The sequence below is a fragment of the Budorcas taxicolor genome, chromosome 15, assembly GCF_023091745.1.
Source record: "Budorcas taxicolor isolate Tak-1 chromosome 15, Takin1.1, whole genome shotgun sequence".
NCBI classification, from domain to species: domain Eukaryota; kingdom Metazoa; phylum Chordata; class Mammalia; order Artiodactyla; family Bovidae; genus Budorcas; species Budorcas taxicolor.
The window spans coordinates 80,667,179-80,689,085 of NC_068924.1; the positions used below are offsets into that span (position 1 = coordinate 80,667,179).

The 21,907-nt window shown below is 49.1% G+C and overlaps 1 protein-coding gene and 7 non-coding genes across 8 annotated transcripts; 4 read left to right on the forward strand and 4 right to left on the reverse strand.

Annotated features, from left to right (window-relative positions):
• Positions 1-236: 236 nt before the first annotated feature.
• LOC128060279 (olfactory receptor 4D11-like) lies at positions 237-1,172 on the forward strand. The gene has a single exon (XM_052652655.1). It carries the CDS (start codon positions 237-239, stop codon positions 1,170-1,172), a length of 936 nt encoding a protein of 311 aa, XP_052508615.1.
• Positions 1,173-7,147: 5,975 nt separating this feature from the next.
• TRNAV-UAC (transfer RNA valine (anticodon UAC)) lies at positions 7,148-7,220 on the reverse strand. Its single transcript has one exon. It is a non-coding gene; the product is annotated as a tRNA-Val (tRNA).
• Positions 7,221-7,504: 284 nt separating this feature from the next.
• On the forward strand, positions 7,505-7,590 carry TRNAR-UCU (transfer RNA arginine (anticodon UCU)). The gene is given in 2 exon segments: positions 7,505-7,541; positions 7,555-7,590. It is a non-coding gene; the product is annotated as a tRNA-Arg (tRNA).
• A 386-nt stretch (positions 7,591-7,976) lies between these two features.
• Positions 7,977-8,059, forward strand: TRNAL-UAA (transfer RNA leucine (anticodon UAA)). The gene has a single exon. It is a non-coding gene; the product is annotated as a tRNA-Leu (tRNA).
• A 4,734-nt stretch (positions 8,060-12,793) lies between these two features.
• TRNAK-UUU (transfer RNA lysine (anticodon UUU)) lies at positions 12,794-12,866 on the forward strand. Its single transcript has one exon. It is a non-coding gene; the product is annotated as a tRNA-Lys (tRNA).
• Positions 12,867-13,700: 834 nt separating this feature from the next.
• On the reverse strand, positions 13,701-13,773 carry TRNAF-GAA (transfer RNA phenylalanine (anticodon GAA)). The gene has a single exon. It is a non-coding gene; the product is annotated as a tRNA-Phe (tRNA).
• An 839-nt stretch (positions 13,774-14,612) lies between these two features.
• Positions 14,613-14,685, reverse strand: TRNAK-UUU (transfer RNA lysine (anticodon UUU)). Its single transcript has one exon. It is a non-coding gene; the product is annotated as a tRNA-Lys (tRNA).
• Positions 14,686-19,326: 4,641 nt separating this feature from the next.
• Positions 19,327-19,399, reverse strand: TRNAF-GAA (transfer RNA phenylalanine (anticodon GAA)). Its single transcript has one exon. It is a non-coding gene; the product is annotated as a tRNA-Phe (tRNA).
• Positions 19,400-21,907: the final 2,508 nt, after the last annotated feature.

Genomic DNA, 21,907 nt, shown 5'->3' on the forward strand with positions numbered 1-21,907 from the left:
AAGATTTTAATTAAATACTCCTTTGAAAACCCCCTCTTTGTTTTGCTCTGAGATAACAAAAAACACCATCTACAGGAGTTGGCGTCTTTCCCCAAAAGGAAAATAACTGCAAAAATAACACCCAAGGCAGTCCAGTCATATAATTCACAGTCCTTTGGTTTTTAATGATATCTTTTCTATATTCTATTTTCTGTCTTCTCTTCAGGAAGTTGAGAAAGAAGAAAAAACATGACCCAATGGAGCAGGGAAATCATACCAGGGTGAGAGAATTCATTTTTCAAGGACTGACCCAGTCCCGAGACCTGAGTCTGCTCTTGTTTCTTTTGCTGTTATTGGTGTACACAGCCACCCTGCTGGGCAACCTCCTCATCATGGTCACTGTGAGCTGTGAGTCTCGCCTCCAGACCCCCATGTACTTCCTGCTCCGCAACCTCTCCGTCCTGGACATCTGCTTCTCCTCCATCACCGCCCCCAAGGTCCTGGCGGACCTCCTTTCGGAGAGAAAGGCCATCTCCTTCCGTGGCTGCCTCGCACAGATCTTCTTCTTCCACCTCCTCGGAGGCGCAGACATCTTCTCCCTCTCGGTGATGGCCTTTGACCGCTACGTGGCCATCTCAAGGCCCCTGCACTACGTGACCGTCATGAGTCGGGGGCGGTGCACTGCCCTCATCGTGGCCTCCTGGGCGGGGGGCTTCGTCCACTCCATCGTGCAGATCTCCCTGCTGCTCCCCCTCCCCTTCTGCGGACCCAACGTCCTGGACGGTTTCTACTGCGACGTCCCCCAGGTGCTCACACTCGCCTGCACGGACACCTTTGCCCTTGAGCTACTGATGATTTCCAACAACGGCTTGATCTCTACCCTGTGGTTCGTCTTCCTGCTTGTGTCCTACACAGTCATCCTGACGATGCTGAGGTCCCACTCCGGGGAGGGCAGGAGGAAAGCCATCTCCACCTGCACCGCCCACATCACAGTGGTCACCCTTCACTTCGTGCCCTGCATCTACGTCTACGCCCGGCCCTTCTCCGCCCTCCCCATGGACAGAGCTGTCTCCATCACCTTCACTGTCATCATTCCTGTCCTGAACCCCATGATCTACACCCTGAGGAACCAGGAGATGAAGGCAGCCATGCGGAGGCTGAGGAGGAGACTTGGACCTTCTGAAAAGGAATAGATACCATGCAGTCTAGAATGGAAGACTCAGAACTGAAAAGTATTTTCTCACACACAGTAGAAGACCCTTATCAATAGACCATCATGAGGCCAGATGAGGCCATCTTTACTCTGTGGCAGAATCTTCTAATGAAGATGGTCTGAAATAATTGTTTCAGTAAGGATTTCTCATGGTGAGATTGTCTGCAACTGAAGTCTCAGATCCAAAAGCCATTAGCTCATGATGATGTTGTTGCTCAGTTGCTGAGTTGTGTCCAACTCTTTGTGACCCCATGGACTACAGCACACCAGGCTCCCCTATGCTTCACTATCTTCTAGTGTTTACTCAAATTCATGTCCATTGAGTCAGTGATGTTATCAGACAATCTCATCCTCTGTCACCCCCTTCTCCCGCCTTCAATTTTTCCCAGCATCAGGGTCTTTTCCAATGAGTTGGCTCTTCACATCAGGTGGCCAAAGTATTGGAGCTTCGGTTTCAGCATCAGTCCTTCCAATGAATATTCAGGGTTGATTTCCTTTAGGATTGACTGGTTGGATCTCCTTGCTGTCCAAGGGACTCTCAAGATTCTTCTCCAACACCACAGTTCAAAAGCATCAATTCTTTGGTGCTCAGCCTTCATTATAGTCCAACTCTCACATCCTTACATGACTACTGGGAAAACCATAGCTTTGACCATATGGACCTTTGTCAGCAAAGCAATATCTCTGCTTTTTAATACGCTGTTTATGTTTGTCATAGCTTTCTTTCCAAGAAGCAAGCATTTTTTAATATCATGGCTGCAGTCACTGTCTGCAGTGATTTTGGAGCCCAAATAAATAAAATCTGTCACTACTTCCACTTTTTCCCCTTCTATTTGCCATGAAGCGATGAGACTTGAAGCTGTAATCTTAAAGGAACTCCAAAGTTTATATCACTCAAACACCTCATTTTACAGGTGAGGAAATGAAATCTGAAAGAAAATTACCTCTCGGTTCTTGAGTTGTGGCTGTACCTTCTGCAGCCCAAGCAACAATTAGTAAAATGATCTTCAGGGACCAGAGTCTATCCTATAAAATCCAGCCACTCCTCCCTTTGTGGAAAATTTCCATTGCCCATTTTGAGGATATCAGTTCTGTTTTTCTAAGGAAACCTCTGGGTCTCCCTTACAGAAGCTGAGATGGTTCACATTTTATCAAAGTTTTTGTCACTGATAAATAGCTGAGACAAGGCTAGATCTGAGATATCTGACCTCAGCTAAATGCATGTCTGACTACTCCTGTTGCCTCAGGCAGGATTTGATGGCATCTGAAACAAACTCATCTATTTATCCTCTATCATAGTATTGAGCTTCCCAGGTGGCACAATGGTAAAGAATCCGCCTGCCAAGGCAGAAGCTGCAGGAGATGCAGGGTTAACCCCTGGGTCAGGAAGATCCCCTGGAGGAGGGAAGCGGGCAAGCCACAGCCTTTAAATGAATGACAAGGCCTTGAGGATATGACAAACTGGCTAGAACCAACTAGGTCGAAGATGGCAGAAGATTTGACTTCCAGTGGACCTTGATCCTCATTATACACTCATTGTAATATCTAGCATCTAAATGACATACCCACTGTCATCATGACAATTCTGAGGCCAACCATCAAAGACCAATGATGCTGATACATGGAGCTCAGTTGTGCCTGACTGTTTGCAACCAGTCAGACTGTAGCCCACCAGGCTCCCCTGTCCTTGGGATTATCCTGGCAAGAATACTGGAGTGGGTTGCCATTTCCTCCTCTAGGAGAACTGTCATGGTGCCTGTGGGTATGTCATTTAGATGCTAGTGTATTACAGTCCACACATGACTACAGGAAAAACCATAGCTTTGACTAGATGGTGGAGGAGGAAATGGCAACCCACTCCAGTATTCTTGCCTGGAGAATCCCAGGGACAGAGGAGGCTGGTGGGCTGCTGTCTATGGGGTCACAGAGTTGGACACAACTGAAGCGACTTAGCATGCATGCATTGACTAGATGGACCTTTGTCCACAAAGTAATGTCTATACTTTTTAATATGCTGTCTAGGTTGGTCATAGTTTTTCAGCCAAGGAGCAAGTGTCTTTTAATTTCATGGCTGCAGTCACAATCTCCAATGATTTTGGAGCCCCAAAAAATAAAGTCAGCCACTGTTTCCACTGTTTCCCCATCTATTTGCCATGAAGTGATGGGACCTGATGCCATGATCTAGTTTTCTGAATGTTGAGTGTTAAGCCAACTTCTTCACTCTCCTCTTTTACTTTCATCAAGAGGCCCTTTAGTTCCTGTTCGCTTTCTGCCATAAGGGTGGTGTCATCTGCGTATCTGAGGTTATTGCTGTTTCTCCTGGCCATCTTGATTCCAGCTTGTGCTTCATCTAGCCCAGCATTTCGCATGATGTAGTCTGCATACAAGTTAAATAAGCAGGGTGACAGTATACAGCCTTGACGTACTCCTTTCCCGATTTGGAACCAGTTCCCTCCTGTTTCACCGTCACCACAAAAGCTAGCTACATTCCTGGCAGGCCGCGGCCATCTTCTGCTGGTTACGGTGCAGAAAGGGCATCTGCAAGCCCATTCTCAGTAGCATCTCACTAGTGATGAATTTCAGGTGGTCTGCCAGCCCAATCAATGGCCCCAGGTGTCATCTCGCAGTGGAAGAGAGACAGGACAGGGCAGGACAAGTGCAGTCGTTGCACATGAGGGAGATGAGCCCAAGCCCAGGTGTCAGAGGCAACCTGAGAGACCCAGATGCAGACGGGTGAGATACTTCAGCCAGGTGCTGGGGCAGCGCAAGGCGGAAGCTGTTGACAAAATGCACATACACGCACGTCTGATCCTGGACTTCTAAAGCTCTGCATTAAAGGAAAATCCACATTTGCTTCTTTGGGGTGACTGTTACTTCCTGACTATAATTAAAATCATTCACCAGATTTCTGACTAGAGTTTTGAATTTTGTACCTAGCTACTCACGTGAAAAAACATCAAGAACAATAACAGAAAGTCAAGAACAATTCAAACTTCCTCTCGAACCAAAGAATACAGAATCATGGTCTTCCATAATCAGTATGTTCCTTTATAGCCAATAGCTATTTGGTTACTTGTAAATCAATTTTTATACAAAAAAAAAAAAATCCCTTCCTCATACCTTTTCTCAGCATTTAATCTTTACTTTCTAGAGGCAAACAGTGAACTGAGGATTCCAAATACACACACACACAAATTCATACACACAAAAACACCCACACTTTTTTACTTTTAAGAAACAGCTGATTCTAAAGAAAGTGAAAGTATTAGCCTCACAGTCGTTTCCAACTCTTTGCGATCCCATGGGCTGTAGCCCGCCAGGTTCCTGTCCGTGGAATTCTCCAGGCAAGAACACTGGGGTGGATAGCCATTCCCTTCTCCCGGGGATCTTCCCTACCCAGGGACTGAGCCCAGGTCTCCCGCATTGCAAGCAGATTCTTCACCATCTGAGCCAATAGAGAAGCTCAATTAATCAATTACTGGGTTCCTAAAAGACTATGGTGCTTTGGAGACATAGTATACATTAAAATCTATTTTCCCAAGGGAATTCCTTGGCAGTTCAGTGGTTAAGATTCTGTTTTCACTGTCAGGGGTGCAGGTTCGGTTCCTGGCTGGGCAGCTAAGGTCCCCAGCTTTCTGTGTAGCCAAGTTCTTTTAAATAAGTAAATACATTTGTGCTTAAAAAACAAAAATACTTTTCATGAAAAGGTGCTTCTCCTCCTTCAGTGTGATAAGAACATGTTGCTTAACAACAATCTTTTAACATATGAGTTCTAACACAGGGTATTTGTATTTTGACTAAACTGTTCAACATCTCCCACCCTGGAAAGCTGTATTTCTTTCTCTTTTTTTGAAGCTGGGGGGGTGGGGGGCAGGGGTGGGGAGCTATGTTTCTAAAGAACCTCTTCAATAGGAGCAGAGTCTACAGAGCAAAATGTTTCATAATGTCTTCTCACCACTAGAGGGAGACATTCCTTTTCCATAATCCTCCCTTTAGCAAACCTTTAAGAGTTTAACTGAGATTTTTATTTCCAGAGATGAGGCCTGAAAACCTATGTTGAAGGGGGGTGGGGGGGAGGTGGGGGGTGGGAAACACAACCTAAGAATCAAGAATTATGTTTTATTCGGTGGACTTACTGAGGACTTAAACCTGGGGTCCAGCCTCTCAGGTAGCTCTGAGGGGTTGTTCTGAAGAGCAGAGGACCAGGATGTATAGGAGTTTTTTGAAAAGAAAAACAAAAGTCAAATATCAAAAGATTACTGCTAAAGAGACATCTCAAGTTAATTAATTTTGCACCTTTTTTATGCATGGGAAGATACAAGAGTTGGGCTGAATAGAATCACTGCTTTGATGTGCACCATGACTGTCTAGGGCAGTATGTGACGGGCTATCACTTAACTTCTCTGTTCTTTCTCTTCCTCACTTGTAACATAGGTTAGATAATAGTGACCATTCGAGATTTCTGCTATTATTACTCTACAGGCTGATCCACTCCAAAACCTACAAATAAGGAAATCCACTAGAGCATGGTCTGTAAGACTGACTACAATGTAATTGCTCATTAAAAGGCACAGATTAAAGAATTGGGCTATACCCAAACCATGAAGTGAAAGGATGAGTGAAGGCTTAAGAAGGAAATAGTAAGACATCATGTCTTTTATGAAGAGGGGCTTCCCAGGTGGTGCTGGTGGTAAAGAACCCGCCTGACGCAGCAGACACAGGCAATGAGGGCAAATTCAGCTCCTGTCTGGAACAAACAGTAAAGGCGGAATGGGGCGGCAGCATTCAGCTTTCTCAGGCAGACTCTGTAATTGAAAGTCGGGTCATTTTAGGGGATGCAGCCTTGAATTCAGTCAGTTCAGTCGTGTCTGACTCTTTGCGACCCCATGGACTGAAGTGTTTACTCAAACTCATGTCCATCACGTCGGTGATGCCATCCAACCATTTCATCCTCTGTCGTCCCCTTCTCCTCCCACCGTCAATCTTTCCCAGCATCCGGATCTTTTCCAATGAGTCAGCTCTTCACATCAAGTGGCCAAAGTATTGGAGTTTCAGCTTCAGCATCAGTCCTTCCAATGAATATTCAGGACTGATTTCCTTTAGGATGGACTGGTTGGAGCTCCTTGCTGTCCAAGGGACTCTCAAGAGTCTTCTCCAACACCACAGTTCACTGAAAGCAATCTCTTCAAGCCTTATAAGCCGGCTGTTTGATACAAGGGCTCAGAGGGGCCGGCAACAATTTGGTCAAAGAGAAATTCTTAGCCGGGGGAAACAACACTGTAAAAACAGAGGGGCTGGTTTGGATTCTCCAGCACCAGCGTGTTACTGCTCAGCGCTCAGTCGTCTCCGGCTCTTTGAGACGCCAGGGGCGGCAGCACGCCGGGCCTCCCTGTCCCTCACTGTCTCTCAGGGTTTGCCCAAGTCCACGACCATCAGCAGACAATGTTTCAAAAAGTACTGTAAACTTAAATAAATGAAGCAACAGGTCAGCGGACGTGAAGTAATGAACAAACAAGGGAGGGGACCGTAGGGATGCCCCTCGCGGCCAAGCAGGTGGGGACGGAGCAGGGCGGATGACAGGGGCCCGCACTCCTCAACTGCCCGCGGACCCCCTCGGCGACCCGGAAGCATATCCCCTGGCGGGCGCGAGCGCGCAGGCGCAGCGACGCGCGCCGCCGGCCGTCCGCTCAGGGACCCGGAGGCCGGCCCACCGGCCGGCGCGAGCGCGCAGGCGCAATGGCGCGCGACGCCGCCCGCACGCTCCTGGAAACGCCGCGAAGGGGAGGCCTCGGCGGCCGGTCTGCGCGGGCACCCCGGCGCGAGTCTGCGCTTGGGGCTCGGGGCCAAGCCCCGTTGGGAGTCGCAGTCGCCACTTCCCGGGTTAAAACTCAAGCTGAGCTGGCCCCAAGGGATCTCAATTTAAAATGCCTCTAAAAGAGAGCGACCCCCGCCTCGTGGTTCCACTGGGGCTCGAACCCAGGACCTTCTGCGTGTAAAGCAGACGTGATAACCGCTACACTATGGAACCGCGCGCTGCGGGCTCCTGCCAGGATGGGGTACAGAAACTTCACGCAGAGGCTTTTTCCTCCGCACGGTCAGCGAGACGGAGGCTGGAGGCCGGCGGCGGCCGCGGAGGGAAGCGTCCAGATGGCCCTCAGACCTCCGCGCGCAAGTCCCGTCCACCCTTGCCCTCGGCGACACGCGCTCCGCCACTGGTCCGGGACAGAGAGCCCGTCTGGGTGTGCCCGTGGCGGCCCCCAGACGCCGCCGCTCTGCCTTGATGTCAGCTGCGCGGAGGGGGCCCGAGCACCGGGCTCTGTGGCGCAATGGATAGCGCATTGGACTTCTAGACAGACGGAGGCATTCAAAGGTTGTGGGTTCGAGTCCCACCAGAGTCGCTTTTCTTTTGATAAATGAGGAAAGAGTTCGGAAGGAGACACACATCCCCTACCAAGTCCAGCGACCTTCGCCCACGTTGGGAAGGGTCCCGTCCCACTTCGCTGAGATGGCCTCGGGCGTGAGCCCACTGGGAGTCCTGCCTCTTCACTCTTCCCCATCGCTTTGATGTGGCTCCAGAGTCTCTGCGAACTCGACCTGAGGAAATTAGCAGGTCGCGGTGAAAGCTGCTGAGCGTCGCCTCCCCACTCCCACTCCCTTGTTCTTTTACACCAGGAATAAAATTTTTAATAAAAATTTAAAAGGAATAAAGTTTTTTATTGTTTTACAACTTAGCAGTAGCTTAATATGACTCAATTTGCGTAAAGATAAAGCCTCCTCGACAGGTACCAGAATGGCCGAGTGGTTAAGGCGTTGGACTTAAGATCCAATGGATTTATATCCTCGTGGGTTCGAACCCCACTTCTGGTACAACGGGTCCTGCTTTTCCAGCCTGAGGCGCGATGACGTTTTAATCTGAAAGTTTGTAGCAGACCTGGAAAGTGTAGCAATAACTTCAGAATTGAAAAGTACACGTCCGCGTGAAGCGATGCCACTTAGAGAAGGCGGCAGGAGGCGCCATGTGCAGTAAAAACGTTCGCTTTTTTAAAGTCACTATTTAAGATGATGCTACGTGCCAAAGACCGTTCTAAACGCCGAGGTTGTGGGAATGCGAAGACTAAACAAATAAATACGCAGAAGATAACATGAACAGCAGCAAATATACAAGGGCCTTACCAGCAAGCTTACAGAGTAGAGTAAGAGAGGGGAGAGATGGTTTATAAACCAGCAAATAGGAGAATTCCAGATGGTGGTAAGCGCTATGCACGATTAAGTGGGCTGGCGCGATAGAGTGCCACAGAACTTTTTCAGGACAAAGGTGGGCCTGCCTGTGGTGGGCGCAGCAACACCGACAGTCTAAGAGTCCTCATGACCGGACGCCCTCCGGAAGGGATCAAGCCGGGATCTCTGTAGCAAAGACAGGCAAGATCCCTGACTTTAAGGACTGGAGGGAACTTCCCAAACCAAAGAACTTGAAAAGTGGGAAGACGGTGGCATTTCAGGATGGAGGACGAAGAGATGGAAGGATAGTACATAGGAAAAAAAAAAACTCTACAGTTTGTTAAATGAGATTGCACACAGCTTCGGTTAACTCGCTCTGTGCGAAGCAACCCAGTTCCACACCATCAACACTTGTTTCGCCCTCTGAGACTTCGGTTCTCCGTGTTCAGTGCCTGTCCATCTAGTCTGCCTTTGGAGAACAGCAAATAGATCTTCATGCATTCAAAGCCGTACTCAGCTTTGAACCCAGAGCTGTGGTAGAAGCTGAGGTTATGCCAAAAGCTCACCAGCTCCTCAGAGGATTGACTTCATCAGACAGGGAACTCCTGCGGCGGGGGTGCGGGGAGCTGCTTTTATTTTTCTTAGTAAAGCCATGTCATATGATTCGTAGGGATCCACATCTTCATTTGTGAAAGATGCTCCTAATTTCACTGGTGATTTTTCACGACCAGTGTAGGGGAGCAAATTCATCACCTCAAAATGTGTCTTTGGCACGCAGATTGTCTAAAGCTGAAAACAGTCGAAGTCTAAAAGACTCGGGAAGAAAGGGTGACTTTTGACCTTCTCCCTGACTGCCTGAAGAAAGGCGATGGAGGACCTGTCTGGGGCAGGGAGCTATCACCCTAGACAGCTAGAGCCCTAACAGCTGTACAGACAGGGGAAAACCTAGCACACGCTCTGCATTAAAGTCCCCTCTGTCCCGCCCGCAGCCTCTGCAGGCCCAGCAAACCTCGGTTTATCGAGCACGTGCTTTTCCACCCCCATGTCAGTTGCCTTCTTCCCCTTTGAGGTCCCAAATCACTACCCCTAGCATCCTCTTTTGGCTTTAGCTGAAGATGTTTGTGGTGAGGGTTTCAGACATTTTGGCAAGTTACTGATTTTTCTGGGTCCCTTCCATGTATACATGTTATTCAGCTTTTCTTTGATTTTCTCCTGTTAATATGTCTCATCAATTTAATTCTTAGACCATCCAGAAGAACTAAGAAGGATACAGGGGGAAAGTCCTCCTGGACACCAGTAACTCCCCTCCAAAACCCTGAGGCACAGAGGGAGACCCAGCGCCTGCTGCTGCTGCTGTCGCTTCAGTCGTGTCCGACTCTGTGCGACCCCATAGACGGCAGCCCACTAGGCTCCTCTGTCCCTGGGATTCTCCAGGCAAGAACACTGGAGTGGGTTGCCATTTCCTTCTCCAATGCATGAAAGTGAAAAGGGAAATTGAAGTCGCTCAGTCGTGTCTGGAGTACTGGAGTGGGGTGCCATCGCCTTCTCTGGATCCAGCTTCTACTGGGAGGGAAATTTGCTTTTCACTTTTGTCTGCTGGGTTCTGTAGAAAACACAGGATCAGGGACGCTTTGATCTGAAGGACTGCCTATGTGATCTCTGAAGGATAGAATAATCTGATACATTTTTTTCTTCATTTATTATTTAAAACAATATGCGCTTGGTTTTTTTACCCAATAATACAGATGTACTTAGAGGAAACACACACTTCAAAGCCATTCCTCTAAAGGTGGTCATTTTTATTAGAATGCTTTCCATCCTTAAACATCTCATGTATATGCAAAAAACAAATATATAAATATGTATATTTAATACATGTATACATATGTTTAATACATATATATACAGAAAGGATGTATATTCCCGTGCACATCCTTTGACTCTTCCACACATATTATGTCATACATATTGTTTGGCAACTTCTGTCATTTTTGTTCAACATAACTTGAATATCTTTCCATACTGGATTACTTTTTAAACTTTGTTCATAGTTCCTGAGGTTACCAGAGGGGCTGGAAATGAACTCAGGTTCAGCTGCTCTCACTCAAAAGTCAATGTTCAAGAGACACAAGAACTGGTGGGAAAAGAAAGAAGCTTTATTCAGGAGGCCAGCAACCTAGGAAGATAGAAGGCAGGTGTACCCCCAAACCGTCTCCAAGCTTTCAGCTGGAGAGAAAAAGATTTCACAGGGAAAAATCAGGAAGTGTCCAGGGTGAAGGGGTGGGGCTTGTGGGCAGAGCAGCACAGCCAGCCCTGCCGGTCATCTTGAAATGAGTAACGCTGTGGTCTGGCTGGACTCGTCTTGTTTTAATCACAGTTAATCTTCAACTCCAGGGTCAGTTTGGTTCCACTTTCTTGGGGCGAATTTCTGGAAGTATGCAAGCCACAGATTTGGTACTGCTCCAGATGGAGTCATTTGTGTCAAGGCTACAGTCTGCTCACTGCGCAGCTAGCTTTTTCCCTCTGGTGGTGGCTGTAGCGCCTGCAGACCACCTCAGGCATGTGCATCAGATTTATCTGTGTCCTTCAGGGAGGGACTGAAGACGCCGTGCCTTCTGCGGCGGCTCTGTTTCCACTGTTACCAGTTCTCCTGGGCCAGGAAGGGGCCGGCGGAGGGTGAGATGGTCATATAGCACCACCACTCAGTGGGCGTGAATTTGAGCTGACTCTGGAAGACAGTCAAGGACAGGGAAGCCTGGCGTGCTGCAGGCCATGGGGCCGCGAAGAGCTGGGCACGACTTAGTGACTGAATAAAAACTCCTGGCCCGACTGCTAGCTTTTGTTGCTGTATGTTCGCATGTTTCCAATCCTTACCTCTAGAGCTAGCCTTTGAGGGCCTGGGAGAGGAAACCTTTTCTACAAACAAGAGACAGGTAGAGCTTGTAGTAGGGAGGGCGGGGTGTGTCCAAGGAAGGCCCCCTAGGATCCTGCTCAGTTACGCCATGCATTTCTCCATAAAAGAACTACAATTATTCTTGCCCAACAGAGGAAGTGTCTGAATTCCAGGGACAGCTAAAACCCTTATGAGGCTCTACTCCCATAGGATTCCCTTCCTTTCCTTTCTCTTTCAAGGGATCTTATCCAACGCCTCGATGAATAACATGGCAATGAAGGAGCAGAAGTAAGAAAAAAAAGGGGGGGCCTACTATTGACAATTGAAACACACACACACACAACCTACAACTTAGGTGTTACGTTTTATTCAAGGGCCTTACCGAAGACTAGCCAGTGAAGCAGACTCTCAGGTAGCTCTGAGGAACTGTTCTAAAGAAAGTAAGGCAGGACCCAAGATATATAGGAACTTTCTTCTGGAGGGGAAAAAAAATGTAATTGAACATCAAAAGATTACTGCTAAACATAGAAAAACATACGTCTCACGTTAATTATTTTAGTGCTTTTCTAAGTATGGGATGATGCAAGGATTGCAGCTCATTGAAATTATTCCTTTGACATGCATCTTAACTATCTAGGGCCAATATCCTGTTTTTTATCCATTCTGAATTCCCCTTAGAGTACACCAACAGGGAAGCTGCAGTGACTGATGGCTTGATGGCTGCAACATTCAGTGTTTGATAGAATGGTAGGCAACATGGGTTGCCTCCAGGGTAATAGGACTTCTTAAAAATATAAAATTCGGCCTGATGGAAACTTCAATGAGAGCTTCAAGGAAAATGTTCAGATTCACTAGCGGAGGTCTTTTCCCTTCTGCCCTTCCCTCTGCTCAGAATTCTCCTCCTGAGCCTTCAGGCTCCCAGTCACCACTGGCAGCTCAGCTGGGAATCATCACCAGCTGGAAGACTAGTTAGGACCCTTAACTTCCGGTGTTGACCGGCTTCCCACCACTCAAGCACTTGACATCTATTTCGTGTGTCTTTCCGCCTCACTGAGGACGCCCACCGTGTCTTGGTCCTGGATAGGTTCTGATGAATAAAGACAGGAAACCTAATCAATTATTCATAAAGTTCCACCCACAAGATGCTCTGGGGCTCTTCACAGATCAAGATTGGGTTTAGAAATCCCCAGATCCCCAGGAGACCCGCCCAGGGTCCTAAATCAGAATTCCTCCTGAGATGTTCCCTTGAGGATGCAAGGGGTGAGAGCATCCTCCTTTGGTCAGAGCAGGGGTTGGCAGGCACTTACTGTTTTCTTCATAGTCTGTCTGTGATGGGATCAGAAAAGACTTCCACCAAGCGCCTGCTCCAACCTGATTTTGCAGTTTCACCACTCACTAAATCAACAAAAAGACTCAGAATTTTACTGCAATAGGAACGGCAGCGCGGTCTATTTTCTGTGGATAGACTAGGAGATGAGGTACCTTTGAGAGCCCGGATAGCTCAGTCGGTAGAGCATCAGACTTTTAATCTGAGGGTCCAGGGTTCAAGTCCCTGTTTGGGCGGCGGTTATTTTAAACTCCTGAAACAAATTGGAATGTGTCCACACCACTCTCTGAGGTGACGTTGTGCAAAACACACTTGATTCAGTCCGGAGTCTACAACCCAGCAGGCAGGCCAGACTGGTGTGGGTTTTGCAGAAAAAGTGAAAGGGGAGGAAAGTGCCCGGTAACTTTCTCTCCCAACCTTAGTCTTTTACAGCCTTTGTATGATAGATATTGGTCTTTGGATATTTTTACCTTAAAACTAGTATGTAGCATTAGTTTATATTCAAAACATCAGGAAACACATAACCAAGACATTTGCATCCCTGTCGTTAGAGTAACGATGGTAATGCTCCTGACAGGAAATTTGCAAACATTTGCTCTGAGCAACAACAGTTCACGCACTGTTTATGAGAAGAGAGGTGAGAAAACTGAGGCTGCAAGAAATATTTTAGGTCGTGCTTATAAATCACCTCTCCAGCCAGGAAACATCCGGACCATTCTTCTAACGCACTGGTGGGACCCTGATTTGCCAGTCCTGCTGTAGAGACCAACGTTTTTGAACACTGTCTTCACGTCTGTCTCCGATAAGAAAAACTTGCAAGCCCAACGTGATTATATTTGGCATCAAACCCAAGACCTTCCACCTGTAGACCTGAGCGGACCGCATTATAAATGAAAGTCAGGCCACATGCTGCGACCCAACATCCAACAGTGTTTAAGTGGAGTGAGTGTGTGACCGGGTCCAGGTTTCTTTAAAGGCTTGAGCTCTTGGCATCTTCACCGTGTGTGGTGGCTTGCTTTGGGAAGACACGAAGGAAAGGAAAGAACTCCAGATCCACTCAGCAAAAGTCCTGCCGAAACCCGGGATCGAACCAGGGACCTTTAGATCTTCAGTCTAACGCTCTCCCAACTGAGCTATTTCGGCGCCGCTGGCTGCGTCTCCTACCCTGTTGAGGAAAATATTAAAGAAAAAATTTAACAGGACTCGTCTCTCGTCTCCGCTTTTTCAATTGCCAGCTTCACCTTCCAAAGCTCCGCTTTCCGCTCGGAGCTTTCCAGAGCAGTGAGGAAGAAACCGCCTCGCTGTCGCCTGAGGAACGTTCACGTCCCGCCGAGTCCACGCCGCCTTTTCTCGCCCCCCGACGCCAGCGAGAGGCCAGCCCCCGCCCACGGGTGCCCGCCGGGTGCCCAGCGCGCGAGCGGCGCGGGTCCCTGCAGGCGCCGGCCCCGCCGCCGCGGGGGCAGAACACGGCATCGCTTAACGGACTCACTAGCCTGCCCTCAAAGCATCCGCCGCGCAGCGGGGCCGCCCCGCTCCAAACTCCGGGGGGGACCGGAGGGCGGCGGCCGCGCGGGAGCCCCGGCCGTCCCGACGCGCCGCCCGCCGGCGGCTGCCCGGAAACCGGCGGCTGCGGGGCCTGTGCAGCCGGGGCGCGCGGGCTCCGCGGGGCCTGTGCAGCCGGGGCGCGCGGGCTCCGCGGGGCCTGTGCAGCCGGGGCGCGCGGGCTCCGCGGGGCCTGTGCAGCCGGGGCGCGCGGGCTCCGCGGGGCCTGTGCAGCCGGGGCGCGCGGGCTCCGCGGGGCCTGTGCAGCCGGGGCGCGCGGGCTCCGCGGGGCTGCTGCCCCCGAAAGCGACCTGGTTGGCAGCGTGCCCGCGCCACATCCCACTCCCTTTGCTAAAGGAAAGAGGCTCACAAACGGAAGCTCCTAAACCCGGTTCTCACTTTCAAAACTCCCGGGCTTCTGTTTTAAAAAGTCGGCAGCGCGCCCGAACAGGGACTTGAACCCTGGACCCTCAGATTAAAAGTCTGAGGCTCTACCGACTGAGCTACCCGGGCTCACGGGCGGGGGGCGCCCTCCGCTCAGCGAAGGCCGTTCCGAGGCTGGCGCCGAGGCCTGCGCGGCAGGCGCGCCGCGCGTTTCCGGCTTCCTCCCGCGCGCGGCCCGGCTCCGGTCGGCGGGTCCCGCGGCGCGGCGCGGGCCGAGTGGGGAGGACGCACGGGAGGGGCCAGGTGGCTCTCTGGCCGCCGAAGGCAGGTTTCTGCGGTGACACAGAAGAGGTGCGCCGTGCCGTCGAGACGCCCTGGCAGACGTGCTTCCTGGGACCTGCACAACCCTGAGGCGGGAGAGGCCAGCCCTCAGGCCCGCACCCCGCGCGGCGCCCTCACCCCGGAGCGCGCGGGGCCGAAGGCTCGGCTCAGCGCGCGAGCGGGGTTGAGGCCGCTTCCTCGCCCGAGGAGCGCCACGCGGCCCTCTCCTGTCGCCGTCCCGGGCCCACGAGACGGATTAGCTGAGGGCGACGCTCTGGGCTCCGGCCCGAAGCCGTGGAGCGCCCCCGCCCTGGGCTCCGGGAGCCGCGCGACCCCGCGTCCCTCCGTACACGGCCCGTTCCGGCGCCACAGAGGCCTCGGGGCCCTTTCGATCCTGTGCGCCTCGCCACGCCGCGCCCTGGGGAGGCGCTTGGTTGACCACCCCCCACCCGCCGCCTCCCTCCCCTGCGCTGTGGGTCCGCTGTAGAGCTGGAAGCAGACCTTTCAATTCAGTTCAGGTCAGTCGCTCAGTCGTGTTCGACTCTCTGACCCCATGGACTACAGCACACCAGGCCTCCCTGTCCATCACCAACTCCGGCAGTCCACCCAAACTCATGTCCATCGAGTAGGTGATGCCATCCAACCATCTCATCATCTGTCATCCCCTTCTCCTCCCGCCTTCACTCTTTCCCAGCATCAGGGTCTTTTCCAATGCGTCAGCTCTTCCCATCAGGTGGCCAAAGTATTGGAGTTTCAGCTTCAGCATCAGACCTTCCAGTGAACACCCAGGACTGATTTCCTTTAGGATGGACTGGTTGGATCTCCTTGCAGTCCAAGGGACTCTCAAGTGTCTTCTCCAACACCACAGTTCAAAAGCATCAATTCTTCGGTGCTCAGCTTTCCTTATAGTCCAACTCTCACATCCATACATGACTACTGGAAAAACCATAGCTTTGATTGGAGGGACCTTTGTTGGCAAAGTAATGTCTCCGCTTTCTAATATGCTGTCTAGGGACCTTTGGGGCCGTGTAATTAATGCTTTAATACAGGAATCTGGAACTGCTCAGATAACACAGAAGAATGCATAGAAGACAAGGAGAGAAGGACCTGCCAGCAGGGGTGCGGGGAGAATTAGAACTGTGCCATGAAAGGCGAGTAGGAGTGTGCCAGCCTTTCAAGCTTGCTGATGCAGGCAAGTAACACCTGTCTTCCCCGGGCCTCTTGTTTCTATCTAAATACCTCTGGAAGAGATTCTTCAGGCTAGGAACTGGGAAGAGTTTGCCTTTTTAAGGCAAAGGCCCAACATTTCCTATGAATATATTGCCCACCCTCATGGTCCCGAGGTGGTTGACGTTGTTCAGAGCACTTTTTCCTCAGGAGCAATAATAACTATCTTATCCTTCCATCTTACCTGTGTGTAACACTTTAAAGCATGCCATCCCGGTGGATCCGGAGAAGGCAATGGCAACCCACTCCAGTACTCTTGCCTGGAAAATCCCGTAGACAGAGGAGCTTGGTAGGCTGCAGTCCATGCGGTTGCTGAGAGTCCGCACAACTGAGCGACTTCACTTTCACTTTTCCCTTTCATGCATTGGAGAAGGAAATGGCAACCCACTCCAGTGTTCTTGCCTGGAGAATCCCAGGGACAGAGGCGCCTAGTGGGCTGCCATCTATGGGGTCGCACAGAGTCGGACACGACTGAACGGACTTAGCAGCAGCGGCATCCTGGTGGATAGATCGAGGCTTATATTATCGGGGCTTCCCTGGTGGCTCAGACAGGAAGGAATCTGCCTGCAATGCAGGAGACCCAGATTCGATCCCAGGGTTGAGAATTTCCCCTGGAGAAAGGAATGACAACCCACTCCAGTATTCTTGCTTGGAAAATCCATGGATAGAGGAGCCTGGCAGGTTACAGTCCATAGGGTCACAATGTGTCACACAGGACTGAGAGACTATTATTTCATTGGCTCGGGATTGTGGGGGCTGGCAAGTTTAGAATCTACTGGGCTGGACAACAAGCTGGGAATTCATGTGAGAGTTGATTTTGCAGTGTCTAGGTCAACTTCAGCAGGGCAGCCATTTATAGGCTCAGGCAGATTTTCAATGTTAGTCTTGAAGAGAGTTCCTTCTCCATTAGGAAACCCCAATCTTTGTTCTTAAACCTTCAAATAATTGGATGAGGCACACCCACGTTATGGAGGGTAATCCACTGCTTTATTCAGAGTCTACTGATTTAAATGTTAATTACATCTAAAGAATACCTTCACAGCACCATCTTACCCGGCATTTATGTACCAGAGCTAGCTATAGTGACACATCAGATCCACTATTACACACGCTGACATAAGTCATGTTCTGTCTGACATTAATCCACTGTTCTTTTTCCTTTCTTTTGATCATCATTGACTTTTTCAGAGTCCCTTATCAAAATGCATCCTTCCACCCAAAAGCAGAAAGATTTAGGGGATGAAGCTCCTCCTCAGCAGCTTTCTTGGCACAGGTTAACAGAAAGGGGAGAGCAAATCACAGGTCCTCCATGCTGACTTTCATCACATCTTGAGTTTTTAGAATGTGAGGTGTAGGCCTCCTGACTCTCTCCCTGTGTCCCAGCCTGGGAGCTGGCAAAAAATGGAGCCTTGCCTGAGAGTGGGTGGTCCATGGGGCTCCCCAGGTGCCCTAGTGGCAGAGAACCTCCGCCAATGCAGAAGGAAGAGACCCCTGATGGATACCTGGGTCAGGAAGATCCTCTGGAGGACGGCATGGCAACACAGTGTTCTTGCCTGAAGAATCCCATGAACAGAGGAGCCTGGTGGGCTACAGTCCGTAGGGCTGCAAAGAGTCGCACACGACTAGAGCGACTAACACTTTTAATTGCGTGTGCCATTGCACTGCCTTGAATGAAGTGGCTCATTATCTCAACAGATTTTTCGATGTTTTCTGTTTGTTTTCAAGATTCAGTCCAGAGCTTTCAAATCTCCCTTTTCTTGACACTGCCATCCCAGACCAACGTGGGCAGCACTGGAAACCTGGAACCAGGTAAGATGGCTGATTCCAGGGTGTTCCCTGATGGTCCCCACCCGAGGTCTTGTCTGGTGGTGATCAGAACAAATCAACTGATGCCTTTTGAAACCTGCCAGTTGTTAAGAACAAGAAACTACCAGTCTCTTCTGAAACCCAGTTCCTCCTGATGAGAGTTTCTGAGTGTCTTTGCCGAGGTGCGTTCAGGGTGGGGGTGGGGGAGGGTGGGAGGCCGCATCCAGTGCAGAGCAGTGTGGGTATGGGATGCACAACAGTGGTTTGCGACTAGCAAATAAAATTACAGTTAAATGTGAATTTCAGAAAAATAACGAGTATGCAGTTATTATGTCCTGTGCATTCTTTGGGACATGCTTATACTAAAAACAGTCCTTGTTTCTCTGAAAGTTAGATTCAATTGGGCGTCCTGTATTTGATTTGGTAACCCTAGTGCAGACATAAAACAGAAAGGAATTCTAACCCCTCACCCCACTTCACCCGGCCACCGCCACCATCACCGAAAGCTGTCCTTGTGTCATCAAACCAAGCTGCAGTTGAGGATCTCTTTGGCAGAAAGAGGGCGCAGGCTGTGGCCACCCCCAAGGGCAGCCCCCCACCCCGCAGGTGGCGGCCCCCTGCCCGCAAAACCCACCTGCAGAGCCGGGAGCCACCGACCCCAGACGCGTGGGGAAGATCGGAACTCCTGCAGCTCACGGAGCATGGTCTGAACCAGGAAGGCAGGATGAGCTAGAAAGGGAATAAAGTGGAAGAGCCTGGCGCTTATTATACAGAGTGAAGTAGGTCAGGAAGAGAAAAAACAAATGTATGTTAAGGCGTGTGTGTGGACTCTACAAAGATGGTACTGAAGAAGCTCTTTGCAGAGCAGCCGTGGAGATGCAGACAGAGGGAACAGGCAGGGGAGGAGAGGGACGGACGAGTCCAAGAGTGTCGCTGAAAAATACACATTATCACATGTGAAACAGAGAGACGCTGGGAACTGGCCGGCAGAGGCAGGGAGCTCAAATCCGTGCTGTGACACCTGGAGGGGTGGGTGGGGTGGGGGTGAGGGAGGTTCACAAGGGAGGGGCATGTCTGCCTACGGCTGACTGCAGAAAGGAACACACTACTGTAACGCAATTATCCTCTAACTAAAAATAAATTTAAAGAAAAAATAAGGGCCCATGGTGCATGGGGAGAGCTGGTTCCTCACAGACTTAAGGGCAGGGAAGGGGACACTGACTTGATATTGACCAGCTTAAAAGCAAAGTTTCAAGGACCAGTGCTTCCTGTCCATCCAAGGGCAAATGAGGTCCCCCGTCGGTAAGGATACAAACCATAGAGGGTATTCATGGGATATCTGTTGGTGGTGACGCCTAAAACCACTGCCGAAACCCGGGATTGAACCAGGGACCCTAACCCTAACCCTAAAACCACTGCCGAAACCCGGGATTGAACCAGGGACCTTTAGATCTTCAGTCTAATGCTCTCCCAACTGAGCTATTTCGGCGACTTCCAGAAAGTGGCCTTCTCGCATCTGTAATTAAATATCTGCTCCACTGTAGCAAAAGAAGGATTTGGATATACCTTTAGCAGGAGGTAGGCAAGGCCTCTATTTATAAGCTAAAAGTAATAATTTTACTTTTCTCTTTTTCTAACTACCTTGCTATTTGTTTTTCTCATGTAAAAATAAATCATGGACTTTTTTTCATGTTAGCTATGTAGATCTATTTCATTCTTTTTAATGCTTACACCATATTGGTTGTGTGGCTATAACACAATATACTTAATCAGATTACTAATGATGGACATCTTTATTTTTCCCTCAGTTTTCATTATTAAAAACAATACTGTAATGACTATCCTTTTGTATTTGTTTTTCTTGTTGAGAAGGCAGATTTCACAAAGCCAAAAGATATGAACATTTGGAATTTTTCAGATATTGTCAAAGTGGTCTCAAGACATGTATGGAAGAGAACAGATAGGAAGGCCATTTGTAAAGATTTCCAATGTAAATTTTCCGTATTGCTTCCCAATGAAGTATTATACATAAGGTCAGGGTTCAGTTCAGTTCAGTCGCTCAGTCGTGTCCGACTCTGCGACCCCATGAATCGCAGCAGGCCAGGCCTCCCTGTCCATCACCATCTCCCGGAGTTCACTCAGACTCTCGTCCTTTGAGTCGGTGATGCCATCCAGCCATCTCATCCTCTGTCGTCCCCTTCTCCTCCTGCCCCCAATCCCTCCCAGCATCAGAGTCTTTTCCAATGAGTCAACTCTTCACATGAGGTGGCCAAAGTATTGGAGTTTCAGCTTTAACATCAGTCCTTCCAAAGAAATCCCAGGACTGATCTCCTTTAGAGTGGACTGGTTGGATCTCCTTGCAGCCCAAGGGACTCTCAAGACTCTTCTCCAACACCACAGTTCAAAAGCATCAATTCTTTGGTGCTCAGCTTTCTTCACAGTCCAACTCTCGCATCTGTACATGACCACTGGAAAAACCATAGCCTTGACTAGACGGACCTTTGTTGGCAAAGTAATGTCTCTACTTTTTAATATCATGGTATCTCTATGTTAAAAAGCATTGATTTGCTAAATCTAAATATTTAAAGTGTACCTCAATTTTGTTGAGGCTGTATATTGTCACCCTGCTTATTTAAACTTATATGAATAGTACGTCGTGTGAAATGAGGGGCTGGATGAATCACAAGCTGAAATCAAGACTGCCAGGAGAAATAACCACCTCAGATATACAGATGATTCCACCTTTATGGCGGAAAATGAAGAGGAACTAAAGAGCCTCTTGCTGAGAGTGAAAAAACTGGCTTAAAACTCAGTCTTCAAAAAACTAAGATCATGGCATCTGGTCCCATCACTTCACGACAAATAAATGGGGTAAAAGTGAAAACAGTGACAGATTTTATTTTCTTGGGCTCCAAAATCACTGCAGATGGTGATTCCAGCCATGAAATTAGAAGTTGCTTGCTCCTTGGAAGAAAACTTATGACAAACCTAGACAGTACTAAAAAGCAGAGACATCACTTTGCCAACAAAGGTCCTTGTAGTCAAACTATGGTTTTTCCAGTAGTCATGTATGGATATGAGAGTTGGGCCATAAAGAGAGCTGAGCACCGAAGAATTGATGCTTTCTAATTATGGTGCTGGAGAAGACTCTCGAGAGTTCGTTGGACTGCTAGGAGATCAAATCGGTCTATCTTAAAGGAAATCAACCCTGAATTTTCACTGGAAGGACTGATACTGAAGCTGAAACTCCAATACTTTGGCCACTTGATGCAAAGAGCCAACTGTTTGGAAAAGACCCTGAGGCTGGGAAAGACTGAGGGCAGAAGGACAAGGGGGTGCAGAGGATGAGATGGTTAGATAACATCAGTGACTCAATGGACATGAGTTTGAGCAAACTCCTGGGAGACAGTGATGGACAGGGAGGCCTAGTGTGCTGCAGTCCATCGGGTCGGAAAGAGTCAGACATGATTTAGTAACTGAACAACAAAACCTCAATTTTTGTAATCTCATCTTGGCATTTAAAAATTTTGAAACATAAAGACATCATCAAAAAGTGGAATTGACTCAGACCTCTCTCAAACCCTGAGAAGCAATCTGTAGTTTAATAATATCCCCTAATATGCTGATTTATCCCACCTTCTCCCATTTCATAATTTTTGACCCTTCGCATTCATATATTGTATATGTGTATATAATTGCAGTAGCCCAAGCTCTAACTGAATAATAATCTCTGCAGATGGGGCTCAGAATTATATATTTTTCTAACTTCCAGGTGATTTCAATGTGCAGCCTCTCAGCATCTCATTCAGTTTTTGCAAAAATGTAGCCATTACATTTGGTCCGATGACTTTAATTTTTATTGGGATATAGTTGATTTACAGTGTTGTGTTCTCTTCTGGTGCACAGCAAAGTGAATCTGGGCCCATGTTTTAAATTGCTTCCTTAAGCTCTCCACAGGCTCCTCCAACTCAGAATGCCCAAAGTGAGCCCGTTTTTC

Coding starts and splice junctions, on each gene's coding strand:
- LOC128060279 (XM_052652655.1), top strand. CDS start 237: ATGGAGCAGGGAAATCATACCAGGGTGAGAGAATTCATTTTTCAAGGA.